At 38.7% G+C, this 27,569-nt stretch overlaps 1 protein-coding gene across 9 annotated transcripts in view; it reads right to left on the bottom strand.

The window, feature by feature from the left end:
- The window catches only part of ATP2C1 (ATPase secretory pathway Ca2+ transporting 1), a 66,108-nt gene extending 42,540 nt beyond the window's left edge, over positions 1-23,568 (bottom strand). The window contains exons 1-2 of one of the 9 annotated variants that reach the window (XM_074839933.1): positions 7,249-7,450; positions 6,592-6,760 (exon numbers count right to left, since the gene is read on the bottom strand). In XM_074839933.1, the coding sequence (XP_074696034.1) occupies positions 6,592-6,597 (6 nt within the window). In that variant the 5' untranslated portion in view covers positions 6,598-6,760; positions 7,249-7,450. Of the gene's footprint in view, positions 1-6,513; positions 7,075-7,248; positions 7,451-20,938; positions 20,959-23,547 lie in introns of those variants that run through there. The other 8 variants (XM_074839960.1, XM_074839923.1, XM_074839969.1 and 5 more) reach the window with 8 other exon arrangements.
- Between the last annotated feature and the right edge of the window lie 4,001 nt (positions 23,569-27,569).

The raw sequence follows: 27,569 nt of genomic DNA, 5'->3' as shown, positions 1-27,569 counted from the left end.
TAATAAAAACTAAGCTGCTCCATTTAACATCCAACTTATTAACTCTACAGTAGTCTATAAAGCTCCAGAACTATTTTCAAGTACTAAAAATACTTAAGTACTAAAAATGCCTTCTAAAAAACACACTTCTGAGAAACACATCTCCACAACTTGAAATACATCTTACTCTTTTAGGATGTTTCAGCATGTCTTCTTTAATTTAAAAAATAGAAAGGAAAGTAGGACATCTAGTTCAACTGAGGCTACCAGCTCAACAGTAAAGCTGGGCAATTTTCTGTAATCGTAGTACACTCCATGTGGTTATCTTGCAAGCCTTGTGAGTGACAACTACCTGCTCTCTAGCTAGAGAAAATATTTCATGAAAATAATGATACCCTAACCTGACTGGAGGGCTGCAGATTGTCGGAGCACTGACAACAAAAATTCAGATTAAACCCTCAACACCACCTTATCTTCCTTTAGCTCATTTATGTAGTGTACAGCTGAAACTTAAGAATGCCAAACATTCAAATGTATTCAATCGCTACAAAAGATTTACCATTTAGAGCATTTCTGTACACTCTGGAGGATCTACTGTGATGAATTTAAAGACTCATCTCTAGAAGTCTTGAGATGGCATCAGAGTTACCAAGAATGCGACAAACACATCAGACCAATCTATTTGGTTGGCCAAAATATTCAGCTTTGATTCTTCCTGTTCAAAAAAACCTCCTTGAACACTGGAAAAGTTTGCTTGAACTTTTCATACGTTTGTCATTATTTATTAATCAGAAGAACAAAAAGATACAGAATCCTAAGCACACATTAAAATGATCAAATTAATGCTAGTGGCTTGATGAAAGCAGTTTATGTATAATAACACTGGGTCAGTTCAGAAACTTATCACCCAAGCAAGAGAGCACCAACAACCCTATCTTACTTGACTCCAAATAGCATACACCTCTGCCTAAATCCTGATTCACATAAAGTCTTTGGGTCTAAATATCAGTCATCTGCCTTGCCAGAGAGTTGCCAACTTTCTAGAAGAGAACATTTAAGCTTAGAAAAAAGATCATACGGCTCCTGTCCAGTAGCCTGCTTCTATCTCGTAACACTTCTCAAAATGAAGGACGGCACTTGAACAGCAAACACTACTAAAGAATTTTAGCACCCTGTGATATACTACTAATGTATCCATGACGTGAAGACTTTAGTTGCCATATAATTGTATTAAACAAAAACACTGATAGAAATATTTGCTCAGTATTTGTTTAAAATAATGAATGAAGCTCCAAGATCCCATCATTGATTATATCCTTGACAGCTGTGCAGTTACTTCATAATGCGACAAAATAAAATTCTAATTTAAAAAACCCTGAACTTACTGTTTACAACAGTTCTCAGGACCAAGCTAGTGTCAGTGCCAATTTAAATGCAAACATAACTCACTGCATAGTTACTCTACTTATGGTAATACGCTTTCTTATAATTAGTATCAAGAAAGCAGCAACATTGTATTCACCAAGCTTTTTTTTTTTGTGAATTATGTATGCAGAAAAAAGTGCTGCAGAAAATTTGACTTAAAAATATTTTAAAAGCCTTTGTAAAAGATTCTGTAGGCTTCATCTGCTAACTCATTATCCATTTTATCCCTTCTAATTGTTTAGAGCAGAATGTTTACAAAACAAATAACTAGAAACAGATGCTTGTCCCAAATGTATACCTTGATTATTGTATTTTATTTTCCTTCTCTTTTCTGCATGGTAACTCTATCATTCCTTCTAGTTTCTACAAACCACACTGCGAATGCCAACCTTATCACCCAGTGTCAATTAGGTATCACCTGAACTCTCTCACCAACTCAAAAGCAGTTCTCAACTAAAATTGACTTATTAACTTATTCCACTCTTTCAAAATTCCACCATGGTCTCTGGGTGAATTTATATTGAACTGAAGCTACAATTACATAAAAAACGGAGTCAAGGTAATGGTCTGCTTATGCTAAAAGGAGGTATCACTCCTTTGTCCCTCACTATTTTCAGCATTAACTGGATGCTTCATGAGCCCATTCAACTCACTAATTCAACAGAAAGCTGTCCAACAAGGGGCAAGGGGAAAGAAGGGCTGGGCTAACCTTCTGCCAAGCTAGCAAGCCAGACAAACTCAACAACCATGACAGCCAACACAACACATACAGCAGGAACACAGCTGAGCGGCGTAGGATCTTCTTTCAGCAGTAATGAGACCGTTTCATTCAGTCCTATACAAGAGCACCCCAAGACCACCACATACTTGTCACTCTTCAGCAAAAAAGCAAGCAAAAATATTTGTTTCTCTTTTGTTAAATTAACTACCCTAAGAATTGTCTGCATTTTTCGAACACCACTGTTTTTCCTGACTCACTAAGAATAGATTATGCCATAGCCTCTCCACGTAAAGGAGTTACAAAGCTAGCAAAATAACTAAACATACATTCTGCAACATCTGAACTCATGCAGATTCCATGTTAAACCACTTCTAGATTATTATAGATTAGCATTTCTGATTTATCTGCATGGGAAGAAAAGGGGGAAAGGAAAGACACTATCTAATGTTCCATCAACCAGTCAAACAACAGATTAAAAGATAACACTGTACAATTAAAAAGGAAATCTATGTTTCTAATGCAAGACAAGTGCTATGTTAACTTCGCAGTTATTTAAATTATCAAAGCACTGTTAAAAGATAGGAAGGTATCTACTAGAACTGGTCTTTAGTGAAGACTCTCCGCTTTTCAAAAAAAGAAAAAAAATCTCTTCTCTCACCTTATCCTCTACGTTTAAAAGAAGAGATGTGACTTTTTTGCCAACATAAGTATAAAGTATTGGGTTCTAATTTTCTGATTACTGTTTCTTACCATCTGCAGCTTGCAATGAATATCGAAATTCTTTTTTCACCTATTACGTTTTTAAGAAACCATCTACACATCAAAAGGAATGTGAACTGCGTTCACCAAATCCATTTCAGAATTTCTAACATTTTACAACACAAATTTCATTCTGATTATTTTGGAGATTACTTTCATGAACAACTGATGATGCCACTCTGGAACAATTTAAATTGTTTTCAAGTCACTGCTGCCGCAGGCATCCCTTCCCCCCCTGTTGTCAGTTGCATGTACACACGCTCCACCCCTTCATCAGTATTTACAGCTGCCTAATCCATGATGAGCTAGTCCAGGGTGCTAACTCACTGTCCCCAAAATCTGTTCACTGATCTTCAATCTGTTAGTTTAGCAACTAAACCCATTTTCACCATTTAAGAAAAATACCCATGAAGCTCGTTAAGAAATTCAACTGCACTTCAAGCACACGACAAACAAAACCAATTCATTTGTCATCTCAGGATTATGTGAAGAACTAAAGCATTGTTTTCAAAGAAAAAATTCTTGACTTATATCTCACTATTCATCCAATTACCAAAACTATCCTGAAAGTCTGTCAGTAAACAGTGGTCTTTGAAGATTAGCTGAAATTGACTAGAACTCAAAACAATGAAGATTAAGGAGGATTTCAGAATCACCACATGATGTTTTTATTACTTACAGTCAGTCTGGTGTGAGGTTTTGTACCAACCTTCTACGTGATTTTAGGAAAATCTTTTTGGTTTACAGGTTGGAAAATGTTACTCTGACCTCTTCTGTTGGGCACTTAATGATGTGAAAACAAATGCTACAGAAGGCCTTGGTTACAAAACAGTACTCCTATTTAACAATATGTATTTGTAATCGTAGTCTGACGTCAGAGCAGAGCAGCTCAGAGTTGATGTAGCCTAAACTGTATTCTTTACTTTTCTACTAAAAGACAGTCATCTTCTACAAGAAAATCCTTAGTAGAATAAAGAACCTGTCACAACCTAAAACATGGTGATAGAAGAAGGAAAAAAAATTCAGACTACAATTATAAAAATTTACTTAAACTTTTACTAAAAAAGGCGTCAATGGAGAGATCCAAAAAATACAAAGCCTAGTTTGCACTCAATTACATTTTGCCTATGCAAGTTCTCCTTACTGCCTACAGTTTAAGAAAAAGCTCCCCTTAAAGAAAGAAGTCACAAAACTCTGTATTTCTGTTTGGAAAGATAAACATCATTTCTGTAAGTCATAGTGTTATTGAGCTAAACAGAAGTCTTCCTATGATGGGAAATTCTCTCTTCCTCATTACCATGAGATACAGTAATTTTTGTGAAAGTTTAATCATCCTAACACAAGAAACAGGAGCCACATCATCTTGGGACAAAATATTAACTAGCTAGGAGTAAACACGCAATACTGCTTATGAATACTGAATTAACCCAGGAAAACATTAGTTTTCCAAACCATTTTATCACTTCTCAATTTTGAATATTCATCCAAATACAGGGGAAGAAAAAAAAAACCATGCCATCTCTTGCTCAATATCCAAACTTAAGAGACCTTTCAAACACAAACTTGCAAAACAACAACAAAAAAGCTTAAAGATATTCTAACTGCAATCTTTGTTCTACAAGATTACAAGGATTCTTCAACTGTCTCCTGGAGAAAATACATTAAGGATCCTCTCAAGAGTGCTGAAAAGTTCCAGTATGAAAGCTGATAGTGTTTAGCTATCTCAAAACGTCAAATGCATTGAAAAAGAGCTCAGAAATACTAAGAACACCAGAAGAGACAATAGACAGTTGTAAATATGCCTGTCTACAGAAGCAATTATGAGATGGGGGGGTGGGGGAGTGGAAAGAGTGGAGAGGAAGTAATTCAAATGTTACGAGAACCACCTCAGTCTTTTTATTCATACCAAAGTTTAACTTTCCTCCTACCCCTAAAAGCCTACTCCATTTTGAAAGCTCTAAATAAACCATAGCTTTTATTTCTGCCTTTGAAATATGCATCTGATAATCTTCTATTTTTCCCCTAGATAAAGCTTTTTTTATGTTACTTCTATCATACAAATATTACTATTTTTTAAACTTAATTTATTCCAAAAGAAACTTAAGAAATGCCATCTCTGTGCTACCAGCATTCAGAATTAGAACGTGCCATACTATTACATGCAACTTCGTTATAAACTACATCTATAATACACTATTTATTTGGTAATAGAACTAAAAGGCATTAAAAGTCTTCCTGCCATTTTGGCTTTGGCGCACAAACGTCAGACAGATACCTTTTTTCCCCCCCTCTAAGTGTATTTCTAGTCAACGGTAATGTATCCACTTTGATCCCCCCACCCCCAGTGCTGCCCATTCAAAAACCTTTCACTTACAACACAGTGACTGAAATGTAACGGCAGTGACACTGCTTCTATCAGCTATCTAGCCTCTCAAAACAAAGCTCAACCTTCTAGAGTGACCCCCCCACTCCAAAATTCTTTCTACCTAACAAGTTCCATGCTCTTTATTACAAATATTCAGTTAGAAGACATGATTAGTAGAATTAAGAAAATTGTAGCATTATTTTAAAGTTAAAAAAGAGTTCCAAAATGCCAGATTATAATAGCCTACATAGTTTCCAACACAGGTTGGACTTCACAATTACTACAATGCTCCAGCCATGGAAGACAACCACATTTCGAAACAGAACAATATCCAACCATAGAAAATAATTTAGTCTACCCCACAAACTCAATCCAGTTCTTCATTCAAGTCAAACTATTAAAAAAGCACCTCTGTTTTCAGAATGGGGTAGGAGGAAAAGAAGCTCCTATGTCTCACGTAAAAACCTACGGCAAAGGAAACCCAGCAGCCACCTAAAGAAAATCCTTCTAATATCTTCAGAGAATACTGGTGACATAAGGGAGGTGGGGGAATCAACAGATCTCTTCTTACATATACAGTAATAAAAATAATACATTTCAGAGATTTTCAACACCCAGGGTCAAATAGAAAGGGGGGGGGAGAAGTCAATGAAGCTCAGAGTCACTATCACAATGCAAAGGGACTTTCAATGTTCCCAGAGCATAAACTGAAGACCAACATCGAAAAACTGAAATAATTCCCTGGATTAAGTCATTTCCAAACTAGACAAGAAGTAGAAAGCATAATAGACCAACTTCTTTCAGCACATGGAGTTTACAACTTCATACCTGATCTTTCAAGTAGTAGAACTCAAAACTTCAGTGCCAAGAAAGTGAAGTTAAGTCATTTTTAAGAACACAAAATATGCACAGAAATATTTCAACAAAAATGCAACTAATGCTTCTCAATTTCACTCTGAAAGGTGAAATTAACAAAATCATATAATCTAAGAAAATACCAAGCAACTAATGCTCAGAAGCCCCTGTCTAAATGAGATTTCTATTCTAAATACATAGAACACTAAAGCATGCAATAGATGTTTTGAATATCTGTCAAGAGAGAATAAAATCTGTCTGGTTAGTTCAACAAGCAGCAATACAAATAAAGAAAAACGATGGTCCTACAATTCTTACACTACAAAATGCAGATCAAAATTCCTACCACGAGATTAACACACGAGAGCAACCCTGCAAACCCCTGGAACGGCAAAACATACACACGCACCAGTAGGAGTTGTCACCAAATTGCATGCAAAAATCCTCTTAGCTCCAATGAAGTCAGTGACTCTGATGAGACCTTTACCTTCATTTTCCATCGAAATTGTACTTGAGTCGATAGTTACAAAAGTCTTTAGCAACAGCAGCACTGGAGCAGGAGCTGAAAGGTGAAGAGAGAGATGCCCCAAGATCCCAGGCAATCACACTGCTCCCTTTGCCCCCACCTGCAGCAACATCTGCAAGAGAAACCAGCGCTAAAAGAGGAAAAAAAACGGTGATAAAAAAAACCAAAAAAACAACCAAAAAAAAACCCCACAGCCGAACCCTACAGGTCTCCACCGCTTTCCCAGTCACGCCAGCGCGGAGCAGGCACACGCACACCGGAGCCCGCAGAGCTGTCAGAGGCCACCAAGGATTAGGATTAGTTGCCCAGCAGCTACAGCAACACAGCGCAGCGCCGCCGCTTCCCCCTCGCCGGAGGCGCCTCCAGCAGCCTCGTCCCGCCCGGGGAGGGGCTCCGCGCGGAATGAACGCCCCGCACCTAAAAATAAACCCTCACCCCAAGTAACCCCCCCCGCACACATTCCCCCCCCGCACCCCGTCTCCTCAGCGCCAGGCGGAAGGCGAGCGACAAGGAAAGCGGCGGCTCCCCGCAGCTCGGCGGCCCCGGCGCTGCCCGCGGCGACCCCCGCCCGCAGCCCGCGTCGCGGCTCCCTCAGCCGCCCCGGCCCCGCCCGCTCACCCTGTGGCGCAGGCCGCCGCGGGGGGCGGGAGCGGGGGGGTGGGCTGGGGTGGAGGGGGAGAGAGGCGCCAGCGGCAGCTCCCTCACCACCGCCTCGTCCGTGCCGCCTGGCCGTGCCTCTCACCGCCGAGGCTCGGGGCAGCGGCGGCAGCAGCGGCAACGGCGCGGCCGCATCCCCGCTCCGCTCACTTCCGCGGGCGGCGGGAGGTGCGGGGGGAAGGGAGGGGAGAGGCAGCGGACGGGGCGGGGCGCGGCGACGGAAGGGCGGGCGGGGCCCTCCTCCGCGCGCGCGCGAGGGGCGGGGGAGTGACGGCGGCCGTTACCGGCTGCTCCGCTGGCGCTGGGCGCGGGCTGCAGCCGCAGGAGCGCGAGGGGCGGCGGGGCCGGCTCTGCCTGAGGGACCCCGCCGGCCAGCGGCGGAGCCCGGCCCCGGCGGCCTGTGTGCCCGGGACTGGGAGCTAAACCCGGCCCTCGGGGCCCGGGCCCTGGGCTGCTGGTGGGGAAGCGATCCTGAAACACCCACCGCTTCGGAGGTCGCCTTGGGTCGCTCCGTGCTGAGCGTCTCCGAAGCCGAGCTTGTATGAAAATGGGCGTCACTCGCTTTGGGGTAGCCGCTGGTTTTAGAGATAGAGCACACCCGGACTAGATTTGTAGCCCGCTTAGTTTTGAATCACCAGACAAATTATCATGTTCTCTCACATGTTAGCCAAAAAAAAAAAAAAAAAAAAGACTCAGTACAAAACCTTACACACTTCAGGTGACTACTTTTAAAACCTGGTTTTAGCTGCCAATCATATAACCGACCCTTATCACTAGTTAAGTCCTGTGGAAAAAAAAAAGGTGCTTTACCGATTCAATTATATTTACCTAGACACTGAAGGAATATTACTTGAAACTACAGTTCCAGTGCTGAGCTCCAAGGCTGGGGAAGTTTTTAAATAAAAGCGATTTCCACTGAGATTATACATTTTAAATGTAAAGGTATGATGTGCAGCACTAGTAAGAACAAAATGCCTTTTGACTTTCAAGGTCAAAATCTATGGGAGACATGGTAATTGTAGGCTTTACACCCTGTTTCTAAAGGAGCATGACGACATGGTCCGAGAAATACAATTGCATTGACATCTCATGATTAATGACCTGTCACCTTGGCTTTGTTTTTCTTAAGCAGCAGAAGAAACCAAAATCAGTCTTTGTCAGTTCATAAGAAGCATTTAACACAACTAAATTTTAAACATTTTAATTAAATCTCTCAACCCATAATAGCATGCCTCTTGAATCCCTCAGCTAAACAAGGTGAAGTTAAAGAGCATACTTGCTTCTTTTGAAGCTCTTGAAGATAAATTTGAGTGCTAAAATAATATAAATTTGTCAATATATTTTGAGAGGTAATGAAGAGTTACAAGTACTTATTTAAAGTACGTGCCCTAGATATTTGCATTCAGGAAAATAAGATGACAACAAGCAAATTAATTGTTTGAGAATACCTAATGCATAATTTCTGACCTGTCCCATATAGTTGCCATGTTACTTGAATATCTCCGTGGTTACTCCATGAAGTATCCCACTACAAGTAGGTAGCACTGTCATTGTAGCTATGACTCTTCTCCAAGCTACTTCTTCTGTTAACTTGTTTGTAGCAAAGAACCATGTTGAGCTACTTGTGACACTAGTTATGATGCCTCCATTTCAACACAAAACTGATGCACAGTAACTCATTAGGAAAAACATTTGGTTACTTTGTTAAAACAGGTAGCTCTTGCTTGCAATATTAGATATTACCATTAAATATGAAAATCTTATGTAAATATTTTCATGAAGAAGAAAAACAAAGCCTATAGATCCTGATACTGTTTACATCCACAACATATTTGGACTTCTTTACACTGCGCTGTGAAAACTTTTGGGGACAAGATTGGGAGGGAGTTCTTGAACATTATGGAGCTTGTTCACAACTGGAGCTATCGAGATCTAAGTATGTGTGACAAAGTCTACCTACTAAGAAACATCCTGTGTTCATATGTCTTAAAAGAGGAGAAAGTCAAAAGCAAGCCCTACTGTATAGTGAGAACTAATAAAGGTTCATCTCTGGGGCTTAATCTCTTTCACATTAGTGTACATCTGCCAATCATACATGCCTGTGATGCTGCCAGGCAGCTGGGAAGCACCTCTTCTGCATTACACCAGGACTATATCCACCCTTGAAAATTATATCGCTGTTTCTACCATATTCTACACCTACAAACAGTGGCTGTTTAATAAACAATGCTCAAAGTATTTTGTCATCTGCTGCTCTAATATTGTTTCTTAAAAAAAATCCTGACCTCAATGTAAGCTTGATACACAAAAGTATTAGGACAGTCTTAATATCTTCAGGAAGCCTCATAAAAGTGTGTAGCAAGGGCATTATTTGGCAAACCAAAGCAACATTATTAGAATACAATTGTGGAGATAAAGTCTGAAATTAAAAAAAGGCTTTGCTTACAGTAGTAAGCAGTTGTACTCACAAATTACAATAATATTCATTTTACATTTTTTAATCTTGTAAAAAAATCTTGCAATAAAATGTTTCTCTGAATATCCAACAAGCAAACATGTCTAGCCACAATAATAATTCCAATGAAAATACATATACAAATTAGAAGAACATACAAAATATGAAAGGCCAAACAATCCCTAAACTTCACAGTTAGAATCCCTTTTAAAAATACTATTTGAAAAGATATGCAATACTGATAGGTTTTGGGGAGAAAAAGACTGAACACCCTAGTGGTTGTTAGATCACTAGTTTTTTCTAGTTCACAGACCTGAAAATACTTCCTAAAAACAAGTGAACCTGCTGGTTTGCATTTAGGAGAGCAGAGTTTCATAAGCATTCAATGCCAACTTAAGCAGGCCCCCAAGCCCCTGGCATTCAAAAAAGAGTTTGTGTCATCCTGCCACCCCACCACCACCACCCCATCCCCTCCCCACCCTTTTCCCCACAGAAGTCTCATGATTGACCTCCTGCAAGTGGCTGTCAGCAGCAGGGAGCCACTAGATTATCTCAGAACCACAACCTCCAAGTGACCAACACCTAAATTTATGTGGGAATTGATTCATGTCTGCAATAACCCAGCAGATCAGTAAATACAGACTTCTCTAAATCAGAAGTGGTTTTATTCTGGCACAGCCAAGAGGGTATGGGGAGCATAAGTAGGTATTGCAACTTTCAGTACTTTCTGTGCTCCCCTAGGCCTTCAGGGCTGAAAACTAGTGATTTGATAAAATGGTCTGTTTGTTTGGGTTTTGTTTATTTGTTTTTTTAATAGTCAGCTGTAAAAAAAAGCATAGTTAGCTTCTGTATGAATGTAAAGGCAACCCAAAAAGTTGCTTTTAGTTGCCTTTCTACTTCTTCAAAAGAATTTAGGGCCTCTGGAAGGCTTGGAATAATTAAAAGGTAATAAATATGTGACATTCCAGATAGTACCATCAATCAGTTGGAAGGAAAGAAGGGAGAAATCAGCCTAATGGCATTAAACAGATAGGCCTTAACCTGCAGCATGTTTATATGCAAGCTTAACTTCAAGTTTGGTTTAGTCTTGGTTTGGTTTCTTTAGACAAGTTTGGTTTGATTTCTTTAGTGAAGTTTGGTTTAGGATCACAATCAATTCAATTTCATCTCAACTACTCCCTTGTGCTACAGCACTACCAGAAGTAGCAAAATGTATTTTAAACATAACGAAGATACCTGTAACTGCATGGTTCACAGATTGGAGATCTATTATACGGAATTCTGTTGATGTCACTTTTCAGACCGTAACGGCACTTGAAATACTTGTTTCTCTGAAGCGAGCTTCCAGATCCTTTTAAAGGATCCTTTTAAAGATGCATTTGTTTAAATGCTGTCAGCATTCAGTAATGCTAATGAAATCTACTCTGAGTTTTGTTCATCTCATGAGAGTGTATTTATACATTATAATAAGAGAAACATTTTTGTGAATTATAACATTGGTAGTATTTTAACATGGAAAAAGCTTTCTATAGCGCTTCAGTTTGGGGCAGAAAAGGTTAATATGTGATCCTTCCATCAAAGCAGACTTCTCAACTATTTGCTTACTTTGCATTAGGTATAATTCAAACCACCCTCAATACACTGAGTATGAATTAGCTTTTCTGGAAGTAAAAATTACTTTCTGGTAAGATGGACTTTCATTTGATTTAATATCATTATTTGTTGTCTTTCATCTTGATGTCAAAAACTCACCAGTGCTTTTATAGTCCTCTACAGAGTACTTTTATGACTGGAGTCAGGATGAGGGAGGGATAGTACTGGAGCTTCTCATTTGCACAATTTAAATGGCGTGTGTCATTTGTAAAGCCTGCACTGCATATTTCCTCCCCACATCCCTTCCATCCATGCTGTTCAAATGATAGCTGATAGAAGCAGTCACCTCATCTCTGAATAGAATTCTCCAGAGGAAAATCCATGGTAATTCCACCTAAAGCTTGAATTTTTTTATGTATGTGTGTGTGTAGTTATATATATAAAAATCAGTTCACTAAGTTTAAAATAAGAAAAATGATACAGTTTTCCCAGAGGAAACAACTACTCATTTCATTTTATAAATCTGAGCATGTTAAGATGTAAGATGTAAGCTACATTTTCAAATTACCTTAGCTCAGCCCTCTCTTGACACTGTGCAATTATGCTAATTAAGGAACTTCGGTTTATGGCAGTCTTAAATTAGATTTCACTGATTTTTAACAGCATTAAATTTAACCCTCTCATCCAATCCCTACTAACATTCTGTGTTCCAAGAGGGGATGCACCACCACAGCAGTTTAAGTTGATGTAAAATCAGGATTTTATGATTCTCCTTTCGCTGATGCTTAGTTCTGCACTTCCCGTGTGCTGGCCCAGACACCGTCATCTCTTGGTAACCCAGCTCAGGGGGACTGATCCAGCCAAGAAGAAAGCCTACCTCGAAAAAGGCATTACTGCTGAACTCCCAGAACTGGTGCGGGAAGGCAGTGTGGGGCAGTGGCAGGACTATGGGAGCTCCAACCTTAAATCAGTTTGAACTGTTGTGAACGTACACTCCCAGAGCATTCAAGAAGATCTGGTTTAATCTATCCTTCAGGGAAAGACTAAATTAATTTTCTGATCATAGCACTCAACTGTTGTCTCAAACCTGTATTTCATCTTCTATACTTTCATTCTTGATACCTTCCACCTCTCCCACATATTCCACGCTCACCTGCCATTCTCTTCCTTCAGCTGCACTATTTTGAAATTGTTAAAAATATTAATTGCATATTTTCCATAGAGGTTTCCCCTCCATTCATTTAGGGCATACAGAGCTCTTCAGCTGATTCTGTTACACCCTCAGTGATTGTTTTCAAAGCTGTCTACTCCAGTAAAAGCTTCACTACTAAACTGGAAGGTCTCAGAAGTGTCTCTATCCTATCTACTGAGGCTTCACATTTCCAGAAACAATCCTACTCATTTTTTGAAGTAAAGAGCTAGTTTTCTGTTGCCTGTGAAAGACAGCCAAGAGACATGTCCAAGGAGATTGTGCTCTATAATTGGAATATGCTGTGAAGCAAGTTACTATTGGAAGTCTCCACTGAGGCAGGCAACATGCCTTGTTAGGATGTCCGCTGCAGGACAAAGGCACCACTCCACTGCATCAGCCACTAGTGCTACAGTCACGTTATGGCCTGAGTATAGCAGAGGGTGGAAAACTGCTCCCTAGTAAAGGTTTGTCTTGCCGAAGGATTACTGCAATTTGTTAAATGGAAAAGAAGAACACCCCATTTACTTTTAAAATATTTCAGTTACACTAGAGTAAGATTTCTGTGGTGGAGAATAAAGACATTTCAATAATTAAACTATAAACAGTTAAAAAAAACCAGCAGTATTGAAGTACTTTAGTTTGAATTGGTTCAAGGCTAATGTGCCAAGAATTTCAGGAATGCTGCGTATATTACAGACAAGTAATCTTGCCAAGTCTCTCAGCACTTGGAAATTCTTTTTCAAGACTGTTGGTGGGGGTAAAACGGGGTGAAGGCAATACTCAGTAAGGAGCTGGCAGTTAGTAAACAGATGTTTACGTAGTTATAAGATTTCAGCTCCTTGCAAGAATAAGATAATTTGTTTGATAAAACACTTAAGTGTAATGTGTTGGGCTGTGTAATTTTATTCAGACTCAGAGCCAAAAATTTTATCAAGTGAAAGCATGCAGCAGATTTTCAGGTTGGGAGAAATTCATTACTAACTTTTGTTTTACAGGAGAGCTCACACTCCACTTTCCTTTTTATTTTCAGAATTACTACTATGTGTATGTAAATGGAAGTCAGGTATTCAGACGATTTTTTGCTCCCTTATTTCTTAAAAAATGTGGTCTGAGGTCACATTTTTAAAGCTGGTAGAGGTTACTGATAAAAGCAATTAATGTAGTATGCTTCTATTGCAGCTAATTGCTCTAGTGTAAGAGACCCCTAACCTTAAGGTAACCACAAGTGGTGAACTGAAAGACAAAATCTGTCTTCAGATGCATTCTTAATCAACTCCAACAATAAGGTTGAAACGGGAGGAGTGAAAACTGGACACACAGGTTATGTAACATTTAGAAACTTAGTAAAAATACCCAAATTTAAGAAGGTTGTTCTGACCGGGTTGCCTACCCAGCTACACAAGCCTGTGCTAGGACAAATTGGAAGTGCGAGCAAGTGCTCAGAAGTGTTCCATACCACTGCTGATGAACATCAAACCTCAGCACAAGGGAATTAAAAAACAAACATCCATTTCATGCCAGCAGGAAAAGGCTCCTGTCTGCCTTGGAAATAGGTGATAAAATATTTTCCAGCAGCATCACCATCTTTAGCTTAACTCTTATACTGGAGATCACATACTAAAGTCCATGTATCACCAAGGGTTGGACACAGCCCCAACTGAAATAGGCAGGAGTAGATAAGGGAGGGACAAACCCTATGGACATATCATATGAATTGGGAAGGTATATTCCATCAGCCAGTCGCAATGGGAGGGTTAAAAGGGCCCCGAGGTGTCCGTCTCTCTCCCTTCCAGTAAATCAGTGACTAATGTCAGCTGCATTCTGTGCATCTGCAACAAGCCAAGAAGCACCAGAGGGGGATTTAATTTTAAAAGAGTTGAAACTTGTACCGTATGCCCTCCTCCCCACCATCTGGCTAGTGGGGACATTCTGTACAAATTCAGCATGCCAACTGCCTATTCAGAAAGAAAAAAAATAAGTTTTTCATTCAGTAAAAATATTAAGCAGTTCCCATTCCATCTTTAAGGGCCTCCAGTGTAATCCAAATCTATTGAGGAGTTCTGAGGATACAACCCTATTTATAGATTACAGAAACTGGTAGTGATAGATCAGTGAAAATCTTGTTTCCTATTTGAAGTTCATCTCAAAGTAAATTACAACCCTAATGATTCTATGTACTATTTGAAAACTGCTTATCTGTTTATATCTAATCAGAGGCATGATTTCTATCATATATATTACATAGTTCATATAATATGTTCAAGGCCAGAAGATTATAATATTATAAGATTTATTAAGATATTGTTATGATACCATATTTATCATATCACATTAAATATATCCCACACTTTATATTTCTATTATTCCTATTGTATCATGATTTACTTAATCATAAATCTATGTATCTATCATTACTTTGTCTACCATTAGGTTGTATCTAATCATATCTATCCAGCCATATATCTATGGTTTATTTAATATGCTGAACTAGAAAGATACCAAGCTGTAAATATTTCTGATTCATCATTCATTGACCTATGAAAAATCACCCATCTAGGGGGAAAAAAAAACAAACCAACCTATCATTTGAAACCTCCGACACTGTAGGAGCAACATGGATTAATTAGAAGTTACTTATGCGTGCATGCATTGGGAACGAAAATCTTGATTTTGCTACTCTTGAAATTGCAGAACAGGACTCCTAGAGCATTTTCTTCAGTAGATATAGATTCCAGTAAACCAGCTGCTTTTAAGAATTTGTCTTTCATATCTCCCATAATTTTCACTCCAAATTGTTTTCCCTTTTTGAAAAGTTGATCTTTGGTTCTTTACAGCCTCACAGTCTGATGTTGTTTTTCACTTCCTGGGACAGATTACAAGGGATTTTAAATAAGATGACCTTAGTGTTTCAGTTTTTCCTGTTGATAAAGGCTGTTATATCCTAAGCCACAGTCTCACTGGAATATCTGAAGAGAGAGCTAGGTTTGAAGAAATTAAGCTTTGCAGCAATTAAGCTATTACGTCCTACAGAGTCTAATCAAGATACTTCTTCTAGGGTCGAAGCATAAAGAATGCAGAACTGTAACAGAGAAACTGAAAATCAGTAAGAAAAAATAAGGTCCAATTTTAGATTTGCCAAAACCTATAAATTAGCATTTTCTTGTGCCATTTGTGACAAAAGGAAAAACCACCATTTTCTCTCCCAAGTCCTAGGCCACTTAAAGAAGTATATCCATTTTGAAAGAAAAGAACAAGTGACATCACACATTTCTGCAGCCCTGCACACAATGGCTTCTAATCCCAACAGGAACTTTGTAGCAAATGTTTTCTCATGAGTTCCAGGTTTACTACAGGTATACAAGCTTCACAAGAGTGGAACTCTTTTTTTTTTTTTTATGATTACATGATTTTGAACCAGCCTAGTCATTTGTGACAGTAATTCCCTTCAACCTTTAAAAATAGTTGCGGCATAACATCCTGTCCTTCCATGTAAAATTAGTCCTGCTCAAACACGGTGCCTCTTGGAACACTAATTAAAGGAGCAACTAACAGAAATTTGTTCAGGTTTAAGTTTCTAACAGCAATACCAGCACTTCTGAGTCCTATATATTTAGGATGGTTGCAAATATATTTTTTTTTTTAATGTTAGCCCTCATTGAAAATACCACACATTACTATGAAAGGCAACCACTGTTAAGATTGCTATCACTAATTCAGGTTCCTGCCTTTGTCCTAAGGACTGAGTTCAGGCTGTAGTAGCCTGTAACAAACTTCCTGTGGATGCAAAGCAAATACCATAAAGAAAAAGACATGGCATGAACACCAGAGAAAGGCTGCAACCAAAAGCCTGATTCCTATAGTACTGCTGTGTTAATAGCATTTGCAGTTCCTGGACTTTAATATCATATTCTTTAATATTACATGCTGGTTCCTGGAACTATGCAATTATATCAAAGATGTTTGCCTATGCTGAAAAAAGTTTCTAATCCTTTTAGTTGCATAGAAAATCTTGAAAGCATGAACCTCAAAACTTGAATAGAAAGGACAAATTAAATTTCTCTGAAAAGAAATCAGAATTTGAAAGGCTAAATCGTTTTTTGTAATTGTTTGGATTGACAGTCCTGGAATTTCTAGCATTTGGAAGCACTTTCAACTAACCTTTTTTAATGCCTCTTGAGCATTTTCTGCCCTAATTCATTTTAAAATATGGTAAAAATATAGGGTTGCTATATTTCTGTCTAATTTCATGGGGAGAAATGTGAATATGTACATGTGTTACTGAGTGCACACGAGCCCAGTACCTCTGAATTGTAGCACATGCTTAGTACATCTGATGGTGTGATAAGCTACTTTGACAGGGCACAGCTGAAGAAATTCAATTAGAAAACAAGAATCACAAGCATCTGTTTTGTTTGACTGTCTCAGAACTTTAAATGCTACCTAAGTTTTGCTGGGTTTCTTCTCTTTCTGTGACATTAGAGATGCTAACATGAAGGTACCATAAATTAAATCTAATCCAGCTGTATCTGGCAGACTTATTCACAGTTTAAAAGGAAGGAAAAACAGTGGGATGGGACAGAGAATTTTTTTTTAATTAAAAAAATTTATTTCATTTGTACACAAATAGAGCTACAGTAACAGAATATATCTTTTGAAATCTTTTCTCTTGGCCTTCAACCCCTGACATAATGGTGTTTACATACACTGCTCTACCAGTTATTCAGATAATGCTGTAAAAGTTGAGCTTAGTCTCTCCTTAATCTTTAAGCTTTCTACTGCACAACCTATTCTGTTAAGGTTTTTCATTTTACTAGATATCAGAGGTGGCAGCCAGCCCCCTTGACTCCTTCTCACCCTCCCCCCAAGCAACAGTTGTCATCAGCAGCCATTCAGTCATGATACAAGCCTAAGTGAAGAACTTGACCATATCTGATTGAGATGTTATCTGTGTCACTAAATGCGCCTAAATGAAAAAATAATATTTCAGGAAGCATAGTACTATTTCAAATGTCAATGATCTAAGAATTCTACAGCAGACCATCTCAAAGTTAGACTCAAAAAAAAAAAAAAGCATTGACCATTTAGATGAATAAGTTTTCAGATTCTTATTTTAAGAAGTTGAATGCTATAAACCATTAGTCAAGAGCTGCCACAGTCCGTAAGCAGCTAGATAAGTTCAAGATGCTAAGGGACCACAGCTCCTCTTCACTTGTTTCAAAAAGGCAGAAGCTCAACACCTTAAGATTAGGATCCTTGTTTAGCATAGTGCTTCCTTCAAGTGATTTGTATTAGTTGCTGTTTTCTTATGACGGTACCAAAACCTGCTCATCTTAAAATGTGTGTACATAGATAGACATAGCATATGCTTGAAAAATTGACTAGTCATGTCTGACACAAAGCAGTGGAAACCCAACTTGTATTTCAAGCATAAGATGGTAATTCAACAAAGATGTTTATCTGAAGGGGCAAAACATCCAAGCTTCAATATCAATGATCACAACTCAAGAGGAAAATCTGCTTAGGGGAAAAAAGAAGAATCTGCACATCCCTGGAAAACTGCTTCCTCAGTATCTCATCTCCAGGCTGCCTAGTTGTCTGAAATCTTTCCCACTTGGAAGAGCTGATTCTTGCAAAAGTCTTAGATTGTCACTTGAGGATATGAAATGTGTTCTTTAAAATGCCTGTAGTCTGTAATTTCAGGAACTGCGTGTCAAACATACATCAGATTCAGTCATACTGATGTTGGTTGGCATATAACAACTACATTTACAAAATTCAACAGTGCCATTTTGATTCAACTAACATAGATTTTAAAGCTGTGAGGAATTATTTCTGTAACCCAGGCTGACTGTATGTGTAACAGAACTTCTGTCTGTAAACTGTGCACAAAGACTATAACCTCCATTTCATCTATCTAAAATCTTTTATAAGTGCCTCTAACCAAAATTTCAGAGTATGGGCTGACAACAGATAAATAACTCCAAAGGTTGAATGTTGTTTGAAAGGTGTACCTTATTTCCTGTTTGTATAGTGTGTAAGCTTTTTTGTCCTCGATTAATGACTGATCCTTTGTAAGCACTGTCTTCCTCAGTTACTTTGAGATAAGACTTTGACTGTTAAACTGGGCAGAGTTGCCATTTTTGAGAAAAACAAAAAGGTAAGGCAAAAGAATAAGGCACTACACAAGCAAACATCTGATAAGCTCTGTTAAAACAGCATCCTCACAAGAGGAACTGTACTCTGTTTCTACTTGAAGTGACTTGCAAATCCTGCCTGGTCACAGTTAGGACAGTGATTTGAAGGAAAGACAGTTTAATGCAACTCAGCATAGGTGCTGTTACCCAACTCTAATCAAATTATTTTAGAAAGCGGTGACTGAACTGTGAACTCGAGATAGACAAATATGTTTTCATGACAGGGAATAGCTCTCCCGTGACTGTTAGGGGAATATCCTGCCTGGTCTCCAGCAGTCTGGCATCCTCTGGTTGGTTGACTTGTTAACTGACTAAGCTAAAGCAGGGAATCAACTACTACCAGGTATCCAAGTCAAGGATTTTCTCAGATATATTTCCAGGGTAGGCTTTGGGGTGATGGGTTTTTTTAATACCTGAGAGATGCCAACACTGACTGGAGCTTTTCCAGTGTATGAAGTACTCATGATTGTTCTCTGCATGATCTCTTTGATGAAATGCTGCTCTTAAATGCAGTTTTAATAGGATGCCTCGCCTCTTACCAGTCTTATTTTCATTAAGTGTGTGGGCGTTTCACATCTTTAAGACTCTTCTATCCATGAGTTCCACAGTTACTGGGGGAGAGGGATATATACAGCTCACTTCCTTCAGCAAAGAGGCTAAAAAGGGTTCTGCCAAAGCAGCTGTCTTAATTGCTGAAGACACACATACTCTCAATGCCAAGCACAACATACAAATCATTCTGCACTGCCTCAATTCTGGGATCCCATAGCTCATTTGGTGGTTTCCCTAAAGGATCAAACCCCATCTGTTAATGCTCATGTATAGAAACTCATTGATGGTATCGCTCTTATGTATAGAAACTCATTGATGGTATCGCTCTTATGCATGAACTGTTAGCTAGAGAAATTATTTTAGTATTCATCTTGTGGCTGGTGTATAGCTCAGAAATAATTCTAAAGTAGTATTGGCTGCAGAGGCCAATGTCTACTACTAGGATTCAGAAATAAGGTTGGTCATTTCTCAGCACAAAAGGATGGTTCCTCCATTTTCCTTAAGATTGGTCAGATGTCCTTTGGAAGCCAATTGTAAAGGAAAAAGAGCATCTTGTGGTTTCTTTCAGGAAAAAGTTTTATCTGGGTCCAACTGGCATTTTCAACAGGAAGTCTGTTTTATGGTCATGTTTTGGAAAGAGTAACCTTACAGTACTCTTGAAAAGTCATTTCCTCAAATGCTAATTCAGGTACACTCAAACTAGCAACAAAGGCAAAATTTATTTCTTACTTTGCCAAATGAATTGAAAAATTACTTCAAGGAAAGGAGATAACCCTCCCAGCATATACACCATTAAACAAGCCACATACATGCTTTCTATTATATTTTATTTAAGTAGAGAGGCCTCTTAAACACCTTGAAATAATATGCCTTTTATGTTTGACAAGAAAATAACTGTCAAGTTTATAGCTATACTACAGCTTTATCAGCAGGAGCAAACAAAGTTTTCCGATTTATGTGCTCAGAAATGGGGTTGACTGGGATTAGTCAGCTATGTCATTAAAACCACAAACCCATTGCATGGTCACTGAGGAAAACTCATTTCCAGGGCTACTCAGCTGCTGTTTCAGGATTGCTTGCAGTCACTTCCAAGGCTAAAATTCACAGGGCTTTGGATTGTCCAGGCCCCAAAAAGAAGCAGTAACCATATCAACACATACATTAGATTTTCACCTTCTCTCATATCTTCCTTCATTATCATTTTTATTTGGAGCTCATTTTTTAATTGATAGGAAAAAACTTCTACTTCATCTGTCAATGACAGTTTCACACCCTAGGACATTGTTCCATTCACTTCCTTACTCAGGCTGAATTAATATTAAATACCTCATACCTTCTTAGAGCTTAATCAAAATAATTTTCATGGAAAAATTCAATGTATAGAATTAAATAAGCATTATTCTTAAAAAATACGTATTCCCATAAGAAATAGCTATACAGGTCTAAATAAAAGCCTTACTTAACCAGAATTACCTCCTAAACTCAACTATGCTGTTAAAATGTCACTTACTCTCAAAGAAACTCTACCATATAGCCATAAAACATATTTTCATACCACTTCTATATAGCTTGTCAGATTTTTGTGCTTTGAAACATTAAAGATTGAGTTAAAAGTAGGAGAGAAAAAACTTAAAAATTGTAGATAATTCCATTATTGGCTCATACCGATACTGCATGAAGTCCATGCTCCTGGGCCTGGTATGTTCAGTAATCAGTAAGGAATGATTCCAGAAGGTGATCCAAGAAAGGAAACAATTATTTAATACACTGCCAGTATGGAAATAGTCTTCTTAAACCATACTGTATACCTGATGCAAGCGAGTTTATCCTTCTTAGTATAAGTCTGGATGTTCTTATCTATACATATGTCCTTCTTATAATCTGTTTATCTCTTGAACTTCATAAGATTCCATGGTAATTTCCAGAATCTGTCGTTTCTGAACAATACACATCTATTTCACAGCTTTAATTTTTACTGAAGCATTTGAAGCCTAACATTCTTAGGGATGATCAGTTTCCGTCAAGTTTCTAAGCAACTAGTAAACAGGATTTTTAGTTGTCTCATTTCCAGAGTAAAAGGCAACTCACTAAAGTGAGCATGCAAAGCCAACCTCAGATTGAAACCATTACACTTATTTTAATTTTGTAATTCGTTTAAAATGTTTGATCATTGAACAAGTCTCCTAGGATGCATATCTTTTCTGGAACATCACAGTGAACAGCAGTTCTTCAACAAGCCTCATTACATTCACTGCATAATATCAGGCAATGTAAAGAGAATGAATAGTAGCATCACATTCAGTTCATTTTATATTGATAAAGCTTTGTGTCTTGGGACTAACACGCTAACAACCCCATCAATGCTTGTTTTGATTAAATGGATTTCTTCCAGCAGTTTGGAGCAGCAGTGCCAGAAGTATATTGCACTGAAGATATTCACATCTTTGCACATACAGAATGATTTAATTTAGCATCAAGTTACAGGTTGCTCTAAACCATTCAATCTCACCAATTAATGTTCAAGTTATAACTGATCTGTGCATCCTCTGAAGTTCAGCTGCTGGGAGAAACCTTGACCAACTCAAAGTTATTAGACAACTAGCCCTGGATACATCCTCTGCTTGTGATTTTTGCCTCTGTGACTGTATAAGCAGAACAATGAGCATCAGACAAAAACTGTCTGAATAGAACATGACAATAGCACTGTTAGCATGGATCCATCAGCCCTCCTGAGCTTTAATTTAATACCTGTCCAGATCAGTAGTGGGTGAATATTGAGAAAAGAACAACAAAAACTCTCAAAATAAAAGTAGCTGGTCATCTACTGATAATATTTATTAAAAGGCATTGAACCAGTATTAAGCAAACAATCCCAAGGACTTTATCCTGCTAGTTAAAAGAATGTGATCCTCAGAAATAAAAAGCTTATTCTCAACACCACGCAGGGCAACCTGCTGAGCTCAACTGCACTTCCCACCCCATAAGTGTTTGTAGAGTCAAAGAAGCAAATGTTAGTATTTGGTGTATATCAGCCCTGCCAACATCAAACAAATGCAGGGAGAATGAATACAATGTTTCTTTAAGCATGTAGTGCTTGAGCTGTTAGTCGCTATAAAAACATTAGGAGTAAGAAAGAAAATAGTGAACATTACTGTACCAAAACAGGAAAAGCAGATTTCCCTCCCACCCCCCACCAGTTATAGCCCTGGTACTTTTTTTCCAAAATATATCATGTCAAAGGAATGTGCTTTTCTTTGCCTGCTGACCCCTCATTTAGAGAAGTATGCTATTCAACATCATTTAGTGTTCAAAGAGCAAAGAAGTTTAACTGTTTCAAAGGAATGCAGAACTTCAGCTCTTGTTATAGGCTGCTTCTGAATGCTCATCACATAGGTTAATATTGAGCACATATTGGATGAAAAAGAACAGTAAGTCAGAGATGGTCCCATTCCAGATTTACCCCTTCTCCCCCCTGCTGCTAAAGAGCTTCCATTTCCTTGTGAAACAGCAACAACTTCAGATAACTAGTGAGTTCTCCTAAGGATATTCATGTTGCATTTAAGTCAAGAAATTATGATCTACCAAAACATTTAAGAAATTAAGTTACAAGCCCTACTGCCAAGAATTCAACCTTTTATTTAACACAGATTTACATGACAAAGAGCCCAAATACTGCCCAGTCACTACACCTGATCTCAGATTAATGTCTCAGAGACAAAGCCCTTACAGCCCAGAGAACAGAAGAGCATAGTGTTTATGGCTAACAGAAGAGTTAAGAGAGGGAAGTCTGGTTTATTTTAGATACATATTTAGGAATCTATTTTCTCAAATATACCCCCCGCAGTGCAACAAGCAAATTCAAGACTATCAAAAGTAAAAGGAAGTTTAACAGTTTCTTCAGTCAGCTAGGAAAGAGATGAGTGATTCAAGATGAACTGAAATTAACACTGAAAATGGCTCATGACAGCAGTGAAATATGGATTTTTGAGATCCTCAGACAGGTAATGACTACTTAAAGCTTCATGGTCTCAGACCCCAATTGCTTTAAGTGTCCAGTAATTTCCACAGAATCAAAAATTATTTGTTCTCAGGGCAAGTATTCTCAAAGTCACAGAGCTCTCAAAAACTTAAACATAGCCATTACTCCCAGATACTGACATTTAGAACACAGTACAACTAACTTCTGATCCTCTCCCTTTAAGATATAGGTAGGTCACTCACAGGGTTACAGTTGAAAGTTTTTGTTGTTTGGGGTTTTTTTAATTTGCTTTTACCTTTTCTTGAATCCTCTTGTCTTTCACTGTCGACATAAGTTTCCAAACTGCATGGATAGGAAGCTTTATAAAATAGAAGACGACAGATTTATGCAGTAGATTATCCATAACTTAAGCAATTTCTGTTACTGCACAGTTAAAGAGGCTTCCCCATCTGGAGTTTGAGATCCGAATGCATGTTTTCTGCCTCGTCCCAAAGATCGGTAGTCCTTGACTGTTGCACAATCCTTTTCTGCAGAGCAACTACTGAAAATCAAAACATCAAACACAGAGCCTACAACAAATGCCCAGTATTAAAGTGCTACAAGGGCAGTGTGAGCTGGAAGAACTGAGGGGCAGTTCTACCAAATGCAAATCATGTCCCTGACAGCATACTCTGACAGCCCTACTTCTGGTAAGAACATTCTGCAAAAATCAAACAACAGTAACTAGGTCCTGATTTTTCCTACCTCTCGCTACAAAGAATAAATCCTAATGCCTCTTAAAGCTTGTTCAGCTGCAGTAAAGAGGTTAGAAAACTGCTGTTTCTAGCATATTCCCCCTTCCTCCTCAAGCTGTATTTCACTGACTGCACTGTCTGATTTCACTTTTGTTTCGCACACAATCCTGTTATGTGGATTTCAGCCAGATTAATGCTTTCTTTCATTCTCCACTTTCTAAACTAGAACTGCAAGGCACCAGTCACAGGGCATAACAATGTAAGCTCAGATAAAGCTTAGTTTGCAATTGGAGCCTTTGCCTTGAATCTTACCTGCTAACTCATTTCCTTTCAAGTCATTACATTTCTCTTTCTGTGAGCCCTTCTCTACATTGCACCTTTGATCAGCAGACAAGTAATAAGTGTTTGCTTGGCTTTTGTAGTGGATGAAAAAGCAGCAAAGCACATTTCCATCATTTATCATACTAAATTCTTGAGTTTTAAAGTTATGGAAGTTGGGGGTTGGGTTTTTTTGCCCCCTTTGTCGTTTTTGATCTTTTAAGGAGAAAAGCCCCAGAGAGGAGCTGGGTTCTTATTACAGCGAGGCAATTCAGTCCTCACTACAACTCCACAGCCATTGGAGATTAACTCAAAGTCTTGTAAGTCTTTACTAAGGTATATTTCTGTCTATAATAAATTATTTAGAGTTTAGCTAATACTACAGAATTTGTCCTGAAGCTATTAAATACAGCTGCCAAAGACTAACCAGCCAGAGCAATGTTACGGGCCTTCTGCACGTCAACATCTGTGTGAGGGAGAAGGAATAATTTCTTTACCTTGTCAGCACAGTTTGTGGAAAGTGATCCATGTGGCAGGGGAATAATACTGCTTTGCAGGACTCTTCTCCCACTCATCTCTTCTAGGTCTCACAGCTATGAAAAAAATCTTTTGATGGATCCAGGAAAGGATCCAAGACAGATTTTCATGTTTGTTTTCAGCATTAGTTCATCCCACACTACTTGCACATATCCTTCCCTTCAGGTCTGGAGGCTTGACACAGGCAACCGTTCTGACATTTTATGCTTGGAAACCTGCCTCCAACAAATCCATTTTGTGTTCCTAAATGACTGTTTGGCTGCTTATACTTCAGACCATCTGTTTGGATGGCACTAGGCCTGCTTACAAGGTGATCTTCCAGTTTCACTTCACTTCCCACCCAGGGATGCCAGCCAGTTTGGGGCACTCGGCACAATACCTCTCTTGCCCTGACTTTGGTACAAAGCCCTGCTGAGTCAGAAACACTCCTTCTGTGCTTTATCAAATCTGTTGGCACTTGTGTGGCTCTGACCACCTGAACAGCAGAGGAAGAAAACTGGAATTGTCAGCACTGGAAATTGCCAAATACACTTGTTGCTGTGAAGCCACGGGAATGTTATGAAGCTCAGTGACACATTGTAGCATGAGAATTTTAATTGCAAACACTCTGAAAAGCCAGGATCACCACAACAACAAGGATAGTAAAACTGAAGACACAAGCCACAGACATAGAAGTCTCAAGCAGGTGAAAGCATTGAGCTCCACTTTGCTGTAATGGTTCCTTTAAAATGGACAAATACTAGGACATATTTGGTTTATATAACCTCTAACTTTTATCTAAGATCATAGTGTTATGGCTTATGCCATCCACTGAAAAATCATACCAGATTGAAGATGTTTCTTTGCAGGATTCTAAAGTGCATGACCAAGCTCTTCCAGAGGAATGGACCAGTTGTCAGTAGGCTTGTTTCAGACTGGCCTAACATCAGCACTTCAGCACCCATGTACATGGGTGCTGAAACATGTACACCCACCTCTTGCATGCAGCATATGGGTGCTTACTGAGCACAAAGGGAGACATCTGCAGTAATCTACATGGCTGGAGCCTCAAAAGTGTAGGAGGACATCATCTGGTTGCTACATAACTTGGCCAATACCAGAATTCTACATTTTCCTTAATAGCCTCTTAAATTCCTTATTGAAACAGAGATTAAATAGTGAAGTATTAACTGGCTTTCTTAGCTAGAAAACCTTGCACTAACAAGAGTAAGTCAGTGGTACGTACCACTAACGTTCTCCCCCTCTCTGCCCCCCTTTAAGAAAGGCAGTAACAAGCCAAGGAAAGCAAAGACAAGCTTTCAACATACCATATCAGCTGTCAGAATGTTTTAGTTTAAGAAATTTAGTGAAAAATTCTCTTTTCTCTGGTTTAAAATAATGTGACAGAGATTTCCAAACAGGCATTCTGACACCTGAAAGAACAGTTTCTTCTTGTTGTGCCCTGTGTTTCTATTAAAGAAATCCCCTGGCTTCTTATACCACAATATATTTAAAAGGAAAAAAAAAAAAAAAAAAAAAAAAAAGACATTTAAACACTTTCACTTTACCTAGGAAAGAACCCAATTTATACTAAAATAATGATCCATTATGTGTTCAGAAAACAGCAGAGACTAAACCCCTCAGCTCTGGCATGGCAACTATCCAGTATCAACAAGAATAGCATTAACCTATTTGTTCACCTAATGCATGTGGTTTCAGTCAAGGTGAATTTAGCAGCTCCCACACAGCACTTAGACAACCCCTGCCCCGTATTATAAAAATCTTTAATGATACTAATAAAATATATCACTAGCAGCCAAAACCCACAAACAGCATCCAGATCCTGTTGTTAAAGAAGTAAATAATTCTCTTTTCATTGAGTGAAAAAACCAGAGAGATATATACATCTATATAGGTATATGTGTATAGCTGTATAGATGATTATACACATATATACACAACACCCCCACCCTGAAAACATGTATAATAAGAAGCTGATCAACAAATACAGACTTTGTCCTACTACTTCCTGCAAGCTGCTAGTAGCTGAACAGGTAGCAAGATGTAACTCCTGCTCATCATGAGCTGTTTTATTCTCTTCTCCTACCATCCTGGTGTCTCAGTCAGAGACCTTCATCTTCCAAAACATTTCTTTTCAAAGGTCCTTGGACCAAGATTTCTCTATCCCAATGAAGCCATGGCTTTTGGATTCTTTACGCATATCCTATATGCATAAAGAAAGTAGTGTGTTTTGGGTTTGTGTACTGTCACAATAAGAATTTGCTTCTTCCCCCATCTCCCCCCACCTTATTGCTTTTATAAATAACTAATTCCAGCATAGCTGTTAGTATAAGATTTTCAACTAATTTAATTTCCTGTTCTTGCGAGCAGGATATCTTAGTTCAATTCTAGTTAAATCTTGATCCAGTTCCTTTTTTTTATTTTGAATTATGCAAACTTTATCTTCAATATGCATCATTGATTTAGACTTTCCAAGATTTTAGTGAAACAGTATATTTTTAGTTCCATGTCCCATTATGGGCTCCCCAATACAAGAAAGACATGGGTATATTGGAGCAAGTCCTGCAAAGAGCCACAAAGATGATTAAGGGACTGAAGCATCTATCATGGGAGGAGAGGCTGAGAGAGCTGGGACTGTTCATCCTGAAGAAGAAAAGGCTCAGGGGGCTCTTCTTAATGTGCAGAAATACCTGATGGGGGGGGGGGGGGGGGGGGGGCAGGGAGATGA

This window comes from Strix aluco, chromosome 1, assembly GCF_031877795.1.
Source record: "Strix aluco isolate bStrAlu1 chromosome 1, bStrAlu1.hap1, whole genome shotgun sequence".
NCBI classification, from domain to species: Eukaryota; Metazoa; Chordata; class Aves; order Strigiformes; family Strigidae; genus Strix; species Strix aluco.
The sequence above is the reverse complement of the archived record's forward strand: the minus strand, read 5'-3'. Positions and strand labels throughout refer to the sequence as shown.